Raw genomic sequence first — 12,572 nt, 5'->3', positions numbered from 1 at the left:
GCTGTATTTAAGCTGAACTCCTTGGAGTCTCACGCTAGGACTACACATTATTTTATAACTGTCAGTGGACGGTGGACTTTCAAAGGTGGTTATACAAAAAGACTCTGGTCCAGTTTCTAAGGTGCTGGTGATGAGGAAATAAATAACTTGCCCCCCTCACACAGCCTCCCAATAATTGTTTCAAGCTGAAAGTCACAGCCACAAGATGCAATAAATTAAACATGAATTGGAAGCATCCTTTTTATTTAAACAAGCAGAACTGTAAACTTAAGAACACATCTACTACCTAAATTACTACTTATCTATTTTATGTTTCAATCTCAGAGTCAACTTCTTAAAAAAGACTGCAGGATATAATCATTTACTTAAATATTTTAAGATCTCAGATGCTGAAAGTAGTTTCAGCTAATTTTGAAGCCAAGAGTCTCGGGAGTTTTTCTCCCCCTCGGTGATTCTCTCCATCATGTTCAGGCTGGACGCGTATTAGAGGCACTTTGCTCAATAGCGTGTTCAAATCCATCAGGCCGCTTCGTGTCCCCATCTGTACAGATGGAACTGGGTAATGTTCACCCCTGTAATTGTAATTACAGCTCACGGTCAACTCAGTCACAACTGACAATGACTGTAATGGGCTATAATCTTTACATAACAAAGGAAAACACCAAGAGGAACAGGTCTCTCTCTCCCTCCAAAAACACCCAAAGACTTGAAGCCTTTCTAACTACATGTACTGTTGGTGTGGAAATGAATTGAATTGCTACAGAGTGACTGGCACATGTGTGAGGCCCTTGGGCCTTCCACTCTGGGCCTTGCTCACGCACTTGGCAGTCGGGGCCACCTGTTGGCCGGGTTTGCCATCTTCAAGGAGGCCAGCCGGGGCTACTGAGAGGACAGAAGCAGAAGGTGCAAGGTCCCCAGAACTTAAGCTCAGCAGGAACCCAACATCACTTCCAGCATGTTTTTTAGTCACAGCAACAAACAGGACCAGTCCAAATTCAGGAGATGTGGAGGAAACAGACTCCCACCCTGGACAGAAAGCAAAGGAAAGTCACATTGCAAAAGGGTGTGACAGTGGAACCACAGGGGACACTTTGCAAACAATCTACTCCAGTTTTCCTGTGTCCTTGGGCCTTAATCAAATGGAATCTGGGTAAGCGCAGGTGATTTTCCCACAAAGGGTTCAAGACAATAGAGGGAGAAGTTACATCTCCTGCCAAGGAGAAAGTTCATCCTGCCTTTTGCTTATGACTTTACCTTCTTGTGTAGTTCTTGTTAAGTTTTTAAGTCTCAGAAAAGGGGGAAGAGAAAGGTCCATCTGACTTACCTAGTGAGGAAAAAAAATCCCCCAGAAGGCTGTTATTTATTGGCGAGTTTACAGTGTCGTGGGAGAATGGGAACAGGTATAGAATTTGCAGGGCACACTGCAAAATAAAAACGTGGGCATGTTGTTCAAAAATGAGAATCCCCAAACGAAGACAGCAGACCATCAGCCAAGCATGGGGCCCTCTGCGTACAGGGTCCTGGACCAGAGACCACCCATTGCCACCACAGTAGGCATACGTGGGTGGATTGGCCACGTGACTTCCCTCTTCATACACAACCAGAGACAAACATTTGTGAGATTCTTTTCAATTCCTTCAATGGTTTTTCCTGAGGATGTAACTGGAAGTAGAACACTGTTGCCTTCCGTCCCCTGCCTGAGACCATTTTGTTGAGAATTAAATCCTTATCCTCCTGTGAGGAATGATTTTTTGTCTAGGCAACACGTCCGTGGGCAGGGTGGGTATGGCTATGCATAGTGACTGGGAACCGAACAATGGGAAGTGCTGACTTGCTGGTGAGAGAGGAGCCTCCAAAATTGTTAAGTGAGGAAGCAAAATAGAGACAGACTCGTAGATCGGGAGCAGGCTGACAGCTGTTGGGAAGGGGGATGGGGAGTGGAGGGATCGAGCCAAAAGGAAAAGGACTCATGGGCATGAACAATCATGTGGTGGTCATGGGGGGGACGGGGTGGAGGTGGGGGAGGGTATAAGGGGCATAAACAGTGATGGGAAAAGTACAACAAAAAGTTGTTAAGGGAGGACACTATTTCTTTTCCACCTTGTGTGTTTGAAAGGTATTACTGTCCCTGAGAATTCATTTGTCCTCTTGTGCCGCAGGGGTACATGTGTTTGTATGTGTGTGTGTTTAACTTCCTTCTGAACAATAGAATCTAAAAGGACGTCTGCCCATCACACGGCAGGGGAGATGCCAACCTTGACAGTTCCGAATGCCACGTCCACCAGCCCCTACCACAGGGCTGCCGGCCTCGTGGGGACGGGCATTGTGTGGTGGTTCCGGGTCTGCCCCAAACTCACCCAAATGTGACTCCAGAGGCCCTAGGTCTGTCCCACTCGGGGGCCACGGAGGGGTCGTTCTATATCAGTGAGCATTACTCTTGATGCCAGTGACGCCCCGGTGATTTGGAAATGGGTGGTTAAAGAAATGAGCACAAATGACTCACATTCTCCAGGACCTTCCACAACAAAATCCAATGCTAATTACAACAGAAAAAAAAAGTGTTTTATTCCAGGGATGATAATCACACTTGAACACATTAACAGACGTGTGCTAATACTTAAATTAGAAGAGTTCTTTGATGAGACAATCACATGCAAGCTAAGATACAAGGCACCAGCATTCAAAAATTTGAAAATGCCAATTTTCTTGTTAATGTTTGATATTTCTCTTAGTGGCACAAGCCCAGTGAGGGGGGTACAAGTGTTTCTCCCACTCTCAGAGAATACCTCGAACTCAGGAAACACACAGGAGAAATCTTTTGTGCTAAAAGCAGTCTTAACACCTAATTATAGTTAATGAGGTTACTCTATTATACAAACATTCATGAGGACATTACAGACTTTTTAGAGATGTTTCAGTAAAACAGGCACATTTAAAAGTCTCTAGCTATACAGGGGACATTTTAACAAACATGATACAGCTTTATATCTGTTTTTGAAAAATCTAAACAAATGCTTTGTTTTCAATGAAATCTTAGTGACGTTGGCATTATATAGAATGATGGTTGATTTCACATGGGTCTCTGGAAGTCAGCCAAGAACTAAAAGGAAGGAAAATAGGCCCCTGGGTTATTAAAATAGTGGTCACGTTATTTGATCAAAATTCAGTAAGTTTTAAAAACTCATCAAAATATTTTCTTCTACTTTACACAGACTTGTACATATCTTGATGAGCCTTTTTCTAAATTCATAATAGACTCAAGTCTGGTCTAAAATTATAAGGGGACATAAAATGTTTGTGTTCTGTTTTATATTGCACTCGAGTACAGTTAAAGCAGAAGAGAAAAAAATGAAGTATTAACCTGTGCAAGGGACACTATTTTAGGAATATCTTCTCTGATCCAACACCCCCTTACCAAATCAGTGTGTGCTAAAAACCCTTGCTTTGTGTAAGAATTAAAAACGCCACTATCAATGTCTACACAGAGGGCACATTTTTAAGTTCTCTAAGTTTGCCAAGTGGCACCCCACAGCTAAAGGAATAATTAATCTCCCGTTCCCTACAGCCTGGGACTGCCCTGCTCCCAGGGTCTGGCCGGGGCCTCTTTATCGAGTGGATAGAAAGTGCACTTGCTCCAGTCCTGGTACCACCAGCTGTTGCCAATTTCTGAAATGGAAGAAGGCTGCAGAGATATGGACAATGGCACTGAGAGAGACCCAGAGAGGCCACCCTTGAGAAAGAGGCAGTCTTAAAATAGCCTCAGTGGGTGCGTGATGTTCTCCACACCTCCGGGTGAGAGAGGGCGGGGGCATAACCATCAGTCCTGCCCGTTCCTGGACCAGGTCCACTTAAGGTGGAGAAGAGACTCGTGAGGTCTTTGCAAGGAGGGCACGATTTGTCTTTTCTCTATGATTGAACATTCTAATGGCAGTGCACATGCAGCCCTGTGGATTTCCTGAATGAGCGGTCTTCCTTTCAAAAGGGGTATTAGCTGCTCTTTTCAAAACCATCTGCATATTTTGTATTAATACCCAAAATACAGAGAATCAATGACAATGACCAACATTAAAAGGTTAATACATTATTTGAAGAATATAGACCTTTTAAAATGCAATATGTGAATCATTTTGGTTAGAGTTCACATTTTTCCTTTTTGTTCTAAAAACATAAAATAGAGAACTCTTTTTTTTTTTAAATTAACAAATGTGTATATGGGAAAAACATACCGATATTTTTAACATACTATGTCCAAATACAGTAACGATGCCTACAACAATGGTACCCACCGGCACACTTACGCTTAAAATGGATAGCTCACTTCTTCCCTGGGTGTTGTCACACTCTGACCCTATCTTGAGCATATTTTAACATGAAATACACGCGATGCCGATGACATAGAAGCCTCTGCTGTTCTGGGTGTTGGGAATCTGCCGCTTTATCGGTACTGCAGGAAGTTCTGCAGCAGCGTGGGAAGCTGGAGCTGGGGGATGAGGTGCAGGCGCGGCCTCCCGATGTAGTTGCGGATGCAGAGCCGGCAGAGCTGGCTCAGGGAGCTCGGGGTCGCTACACAGACAAGAAAGTGTGTTGATTAACATCAAAAAGTGAGGTTTGAGATGTCGCAAGATCCACTGCATATGAGCAGAGAATAAGTACAGGGCCTTGTAGCCAAGTGGGGCAGTACAAGGGAGATTCATACACGCCTTCATACTGCCTTTGTAAGAAGAGCTCATTAGAATTGAGACCGCATATTCCATACATGTTCTTTAAAACACAGTCTGCAGGCTTAGGAAATGAAGGCTGCATTCAAATCCTCAGAAACGGATTCTATTTTTTGAAGGTGATATAAATCAAAGAAGTGCATTGCACTACAGAAGGGAATTCTTAAACTTTTTTCTCAAATTAGATTTACTATTTAAGCCAAAGCTAATTTTATTATTGTGTTTAGATCAGACTTAAGAAACCCTGTTTTAGAACAAAAGTCGCAAGTGTGGAAATATTTCCCAATTATGTTTCTACAACACGTGATGGAAGGTGCCCGCCCCTATAAAAGAGGGTGTATCTGTAAATATTTGTCTGCAGATACTAAACAGAACCACATACTATGCATTGCCAAACACTGAACGTATTTAACTTAACCAAAGAAATATAAAGCTTAGGTAAGTTAGAAAAAAAAAATGAAGATCAATGTGATTATCTTGTTCATTTCCCCAAAAATATCCCAAATCTTATGCCACTATTATTTTGCATGTCAGCAAAAAGGTCTTCAAGTCGCAGGCCAACATTTCTGTGGCTTCGATGCTCGCCTGGGTCCTTCTTACCTTCACGCTGAAGCAGTAGCCTTTCCACCAGACTGCTGGACGTGGCCACATCGACAGGCCGCAGAAGTTCTGTGTTCTTGGCATTGATATCGGCTCCAAATTCTAGCAGCAAGTTGACAATTTCTGTGCTGGACTGCTGAGCGGCGGCGTGGAGTGGTGTATCCCAGTATTTACCTTTCTGCACATCAGCGCCTACGTGGCAATCAGAATGGAGATGGATACAAACAGAAATTGTTTTTAGAGCCACCTAAGCACAGGTGGCAGAAAGGGGCCCTTTGCCCCTCTGTCAGGAGCGCTTTGTACATACATATATTGTACATGCGTATTACCTTAAAACTTGGTACATCTGGATGGAAATGCACATATTTGCTATATTTTCTAATATCTTCTGTATCCTGAAAATATCTATTAATAAAAAATTTAAGTTTAAACAGTTCCAAAATTAATCATATTACTATATGTATTATAAACAGTGTGCAATTAAGTTGACTCATCTGTGTTCACTGTGATTGACAGCTCTTAGGGATTATTCAAGAGCATATTGCTTTTCTTCTTTCCATTTATTTTAAGAGAGCTCTTTTGTTTCCTGGACAACCCATGATTCTACTTATGTGGGCTCTTTAGGTGAAATGTGTATAGATTTTCTGTCACTCCTCACTCACATGGTTTAAGTCGATAAATACACAAAGGCACTGAGTTTCTTGACTGGAAAGGCACATTATATTTCTGCATGCAAAGTAAAAGTTTTAAAAATGCTTACATCGAAAAATACCTCACATGTGAAATCACTTATTGCATAGCTTTTCACCTTAGCGCAAGCCCTAGTACACAGTGGTCACTGAATGCATGTGTGAGGAATAAATGCTGTTTAAATTGGGAAAGATAACAATCCCATTTTCCAGTGCATAATGGTTGCAACACCAAGAAATGTCTATCAATAAAAATGCACCAGTCCTTTCCAACTCTATTTTCTGGTATGTTCTGTCAAACCAACAATTGTCCAAAGCAGCACCTTCTAAGAGTCCCTTTATGACCCTCCTGTCACTTTCAGGTTTCAATAAATGTAATTGCTTTGGATATTGTTAACCTAATGTAAAATGTTTAGTGGAAAAATTACAGTGTATACCATAACCTCCAGAGAGAAAGCGTATGCTCTGTTGGCTGTATCAGTTTTCTGAGAGAACAGAGCCTGAGAATAACCATCCATCCACAATAACTAAATACTTTTCTATCTTTTTTTTTTTACCCATTGTGAAATATTTGACAGAAAGGAAATATTTCAAGCCAACTGTAGAAAGGTGGTAAACAACAAACTCTTCTGGTTACATAAATTGATGGGAGAACTAGGAAGGGAATGACAATCTGTTGACAATGAGCAGAACTCACCTTGAGGAGTCTTACTAGCAATGGGAGTGAAACACGGGGTGCCAGACATTTACAACCGAGCTAAGTAAGACACTTGGAGTAACAGAAAGAGGTTGCTAAAGATATGTCAGGGTGTATCAGGTGCCAAATGATTGTCGTAAACAATGAGATGCAGAGACACCATCTACTCATGTTGAGTCTATTCTAAGCACCCACTGCAGCGGAGGCACTGTGCTAGAGGAAGGAGATGGCAGGGAAAGAGGGAATCTGTAACCCAGAGAAGACCCCAGCCCTAGACTGGGACGACCGCCCTGGTCTCAAAGGCCAGGAGAAGTGTCTCAGGGGCTAAAGCTGAACCTTGAGGAACTGGTTTGTTTCTAGGGAGCGGGCGAGGACTGTCCACTTCTGTGGGTAAAGTGGGACAGAGTTTATGGTCTGGGAATGTGCGGGAGTTGAGTTTGGTGGGGGATAAGGCTACTGAGGCAGTTACTATGCCTAACATTTCTTCTGATGGTTTTCTGCACAGATATGTACCTATTTGGCAACATTATATTCCACCTGGAAGATCGGGAGGTTATGATCTCTGTAAGTAGGGGTTTTAGAGCTTTGAGGTGAAGTGGGGTTCATCCAGAATGGCCTTCTTTTTATTGGTTATATACTTATGTGTGAGGATGCTTAGCATAAGAACATTTTTAGCATGGAGATATAATTTTTAATGAGGCTGGCGCAGAGAAATAAGTGGAGAGCTGAGTAACTGCTTGTGGGTATGGATGGGACGCAAGAGGCTTTCAAGATAATTACCAGCATAGAGAAGCTTCCGGATGCAGTGGGACTGCTGCGACATGCAGGCTGTGTACAGCGGCGTCCCCAAGTGAGGAATGTCCTGGTCGACATCTATGCCCCATGAGATCAGGATCTCCAGACACTCGTGGTGACCTGCACACACAAATCCAAGTTGGTTCCCCTTTCCTTCATGCCCACCCCGCCACGGGGCTCCCCCAGCTGCACGTGGAACCTCTGCCCCCGTCCCCAGGCCCCACGGCTGTCACCTTTGCTGGCTGCCTCATGTGTGGGAGAAGGAAGACAGGACTCGAGCTGGGGTTTGGCGCCGTATTCCAGCAGGAGCGCCGTGCAGCTCCCACTGCCCTGTGAGCAGGCGTTGAATAAGGGGGTCACGCCGTCGATGGTGATCGCGTTGACCTGAACCAACCGACACGGGAGCGTGAGAGTCGGAGAACCACACGGATTCACTGCAGGGCATTTTTACAGGTGGGGTGGTCTGCTCACAGGACTAATCGGGGAAACACACGCCGTGAATAGGACAAGGTGTATTTAGCTCAGACACATGGACATGGACAGCTAGGAAACTTCAAGAAGTAGAAAGTTCATGGGAGTGAGTGTGCAATGAGTAGGGGTCACGAACCAATACCCACTCAAGGATCAAAACCCAAAACCCGATTCCACGATCAGGTACCTTTCAGTTGGGAAACAAGGCACCCAGCGAGACAGTGGTGACAGTTGTGAGGAAGTCACTTTGCTGGTGGCAGTTTAAACTGGACATTCTATTTCTGAGAACTTCAGAAAGAAAATTTCTAAGGAATTCTATTTCTAAGGAAATAGAATCTAAGGAAAACTGTCCAGAAGGTGAGCAAGCGTCACAGGCGTAAAGATGTGCACTCATTGTTATTTGGAATCGTGAGAGCAGGAAGCAGCCCAAAACTGTTCCGCATTATGATCGGAAATCCTTCTTTGAGTGCGGATGAGGGAGGGCTGGGGCAACGAGAGAGCTTTCTTCTCACTCCGCTGCCTTTGAAGACTACTGAGCAGGAGAAAGAGGCACAAGGAGAACTTGGCTTGATTCACTTACTCGGGAGACGTCACGTTTGGAATGGGGACTTACGTTAGCTCCTGCTTCCAGAAGGGTCCGGGCACATGCCACATGGTCACCCAGGCAGGCTTCGTGCAGTGGGGTGACATGGTCGATGGTCACTGCATTGACGTTATAACCCTGAACAGGACAGGAATAATTTTGAAGGGTGAGCAAAACGTTCTCTCAGGTCATCTCTACACTTGTCATTAAAGGGTGATACGAAAAATCAAGAAGCCTCGGGCACGTCAGGTGTAAGTTGAGGAGGACAGGCCAGTCCAATGCCAGAGCCAATCAGATGTCAAGAAGTCTGAGCCGCATAACTGTAGTTACACCATCCTATGCAAGCCCAAAACCGCTTTAAGTATTCTGTTCAATGGATTCTGAAAGTATTGTTTAAACTTTGCTTACTCACCCATTTTTTCTCTTTAGGGATTATTTGGGTTGCTAATATGTTTTTTTAAATTGTTTTGTTTTGTAGAACTAAAGACTATTTAGAGCCATGGCTGGTGTGGCTCAGTGGACTGAGTGCTGGCATGTGAATCAAAGTGTCACCAGTCCGATTCCCAGTCAGGGCACATGCCTGGGTTGCAGGCCAGGTCCCCAGTAGGGGGCGCAGGAGAGGCAACCACACATTGATGTTTCTCTCCCTCTCGCTCTCCCTTCCCCTCTGTCTAAAAGTAAATAAATAAATACATGTTTTTAAAGACTATTTAGAGTCTGGGTTGCTCACTTTGACTGAGGCTGTAAAAGTCCCCGTCAGCCCACACTGGAGGAAAAACTCCCTGAACTGTACTAACCTGCCTTGTGGACTTTTGTCAGAAGGTGGGTCTGACGAGGTTCCGTGCAGGCAGGTGGTTCAGAGCTTGACTAGCGGTCACACTTGGGTTGGAAGCCTTCCTCCGTAAGACACTAATTATTTTAATTGGATGAGCACATTAATCTCTAAATTTTAGCGTTATCATGACTGAATGAGATGATGCATAAAAAACCAATTACTGTTACTGTGACCGGCGTACAGCAAATGGGTGATGTTATTATTCAATGGAAACTGAATGCTTTTAGGGTTTTTGTTCCAATTAAACTAACGATATCGGACTAAAGTAATCAAATATTATTAGGATCTTAGATTCTTTGCCATCTTGCTATTTTTTGGCAGGTCATGGCTGGTTATAAACACTATAATAAATGAAGATGCTCAGGGCCAAATCCCGGTAACATATCAGAGATTACCATGATCTCCAGCACTTGATGGATGTGAGGGATCTTCAAGTGAAGGAGAGAAAACAGCCACCCTAAATCTCTGCCACCAGCAAGTGGCAGTTTCTAAGAGCCCTGAAATTAACCTTCCAAAGGTTCTGAAGGGGCCTGCCTGTAGTCAGACCTGGAGAACGAATTCCAGAATGGCCAGATGACAGAAGCATCTGGAACATCGGGACTCCCTCCCCCGTGGGGCTTTGAGGCAGCCCCTGACTCCTCCCCATGTGCCTGTCAGCGGATGTGAGATGCTTGTTATGAAACATCCTGGGACTTCTTGCCTCTCAAAGACCTGAACAGAGCTTTCAGGGGTTCCCTTGTAGACACTGATGATTTTGCAGGCTATTTTTTTTCTCCGTCAAGTGATGAGCAATAAAAAATGATCACATGGTTATCAGAGAAGTAGACGGCCTTACGGGGGCATCTCACTCTAAACCTTCCCTTCACAGATGAGACAAGACGCGCTCAGAGAGGTTGGGGTTCACCCCTAGTACCCACCAGCCTGGTCTGGAGGCCCCAGGGCGGTGCTCTACACCCCGGGCCACACTGCCCTTCCTCCCTCAGGACCATCGGGGAGAACCTTCACCCTGATCCTGGGACACACGAGGGCAGGGACTTTCTGACCCGGGCGTGCAGCTGGGAAGTTGCAAAAATGCACGGGCTGTGCCAGAGCACTTTTTGCTGAGTCTGATGAGCAGGCAGGTGTGGAGGCGACCGTTCTGTCACTCTCCCGGGCAGCCCCCCTGACAGGTTCCAGACCACCTGGTGTACAGAGGGTGGTCTGGGCGTCTGCCCTCATTGCCCGTCTGGATACCTTAGGCTGAGCTAAGTCTGCAACACGCTGAACACACTGAACAGAGCTAAGGATATTTAAAATGCTTAACAAATAATCCATGATTCCAATGATTTCCTGCTTAAATATGTCTATCAGTGAACAAATATACTGTATGCGAAATGTGAACTGCTAAGACATAAGAACATAATGTTTCACCTGTGATAACAATGTTCGCAAGGCGAGGAGACGACCTTGACTCGCTGCTTCGTGTAGTGGTGAGCGGTCTGCCCAGGAACCTGCCGGAAAAGAGAGGAAATAAGCATCTCTGAGCCCCAGTAAACCCTATGAAACAGGGTCAGTTCCTGGGGAGTAGATGCTAGTCAGCTTCATGTCCACAGGGGGACTGAGACATGTACACATCGGGAAATTGGATTCTTCTCCAAGGGATCCTAAGGGGCGGTCCCCAAATCCAGGGGCATTTGGGTCTGGAATTGACCTGCCCCAGACTCACCGCGCCCCAGACCCTGCAGAGAGTAAGGGGTGCGGTTAAGGTCTCTAGATATACCACCAGAACAAACAAAAACTTACCTCTGTCTCATGGTTTTCCAGGCCGACCTGCTCCCCCCAAAACACTTTTTGGCACCTTTAGCGCAGAAGGCGGCCAGAGCAGCCCCCGGCCCCACCGTCATTTCCCATGCGGGGGTGTGAGGGGCTGAGCCCCGCGGGTCCCAAAATGTGGAACCAGCCAGTGGGCCCTACATGGGGGTGTCACATGTCGGAGGAACGCACTGTCATCTTTGTCGGAAATGGTGCTGATGGCGCAGCTGGTGGCACCGAAGCCCATCTGCTCTGTGCCTTGGTTGGGGGTGGGAGGGAATACTGACTGGTCACGTGCCCAAGTCCCCCTCTTCTGACATGCCTTTTGTGACCCTCCCCTTAGAAAAGTGCCTGTCCCTGTTCCTTTTTCCCCAGTGGCACCCAGCCACCACCCAAAGGTACACCCTGCCCTCCTGTCTCTCCCCAGCGGGTGGTGCACTAGGTGTCTGTGTAGGTCACTGGATTGGTACACGGTGATTTTCTTGTAACTCAAACAGGGCCAGCATTGCTGGTTCCATTTAGTGGTCCTGAGAGAGCACGTCCCACGTTTTAAAGGGACTCCATACGCAGACTGCACAAACCAGGAGAGCGTTCATTTAAAGGCCATCGACGGCTGGTAAGTTCCTGCAGTGCTGGCTACAGAGAAAATCTTCCCAGGGTAATGGGACCACAGTTGCTAGAATCTGCCTCCTTGTCTACTGCCCCTTCCCTGCTTTTTGGATCCACAGGCGGCAATAAATAAAACTAATTTTTAAAAACTGCTAATCAACTCTAGGGCAGTGTAAATAAAGTCACCAAGTTGCTGTCAGACATGAAGTTCACGAAGAGCGTGTCTAAAGCCTGTTTAAATAGGTCAGGAAAATTACTGGAAGCAGTCGGTCACTGTCCTTTAGAAACGACCTCATCATTCCTGCAAAGCATACCTTGGGAAAAGTCCACGCATGCTTCTCTGCTTCTGTAATATGGTCTCACATTAGAACTTTCCCACACCATCAGGGACGGCCAAATAACGCGGCTGAATAAAATGTGGGGCCTGTACCACCAGGTTAATGAAATGACCAAGTGAACCTGGTGTGGAGGACAGGAGTCAGCCATCGCCAGTCTCTCTATAACCAATGACAGCCGGGGTTTTACTAAAAACACAGGGAGAGGGGAAGAGACTTTCTTCCACTTCCCGGTACTGATTCATGAGTAACAGTAATAACAGCTAATGCCAAATCATGTTCGCTGTGTGAATAAACTAGTCTAAGCACCGTGGACAATGTCTCATTTCCTTGTCACAACTCTTTAAAATATATACGATTATTAATTCTACCTTAGCTGGAGAGCTGAGAGCTGGAAGAAATAAAATCCTGCACAGGGCTGCATGTCTTACTCCGGAAAAGCATGTCTT

The 12,572-nt window shown here is 45.4% G+C and overlaps 1 protein-coding gene across 8 annotated transcripts in view; it reads right to left on the bottom strand.

Annotated features, from left to right (window-relative positions):
• Positions 1-2,540: 2,540 nt before the first annotated feature.
• The window catches only part of ASB5 (ankyrin repeat and SOCS box containing 5), a 73,451-nt gene continuing 63,419 nt past the window's right edge, over positions 2,541-12,572 (bottom strand). For all 8 annotated transcript variants that reach the window (XM_053659939.1, XM_053659934.1, XM_053659933.1 and 5 more), the window contains 6 exons: positions 10,799-10,878; positions 8,584-8,691; positions 7,733-7,883; positions 7,485-7,619; positions 5,319-5,510; positions 2,541-4,563 (listed from right to left, as the gene is read on the bottom strand). In XM_053659939.1, the coding sequence (XP_053515914.1) occupies positions 4,436-4,563; positions 5,319-5,510; positions 7,485-7,619; positions 7,733-7,883; positions 8,584-8,691; positions 10,799-10,878 (794 nt within the window). In that variant the 3' untranslated portion in view covers positions 2,541-4,435. The remainder of the gene's footprint in view (positions 4,564-5,318; positions 5,511-7,484; positions 7,620-7,732; positions 7,884-8,583; positions 8,692-10,798; positions 10,879-12,572) is intronic.

Source organism: Artibeus jamaicensis, unplaced genomic scaffold, assembly GCF_021234435.1.
Source record: "Artibeus jamaicensis isolate MK-2021 breed Jamaican fruit bat unplaced genomic scaffold, CSHL_Jam_final scaffold_833, whole genome shotgun sequence".
Taxonomy (NCBI): Eukaryota; Metazoa; Chordata; class Mammalia; order Chiroptera; family Phyllostomidae; genus Artibeus; species Artibeus jamaicensis.
The sequence above is the reverse complement of the archived record's forward strand: the minus strand, read 5'-3'. Positions and strand labels throughout refer to the sequence as shown.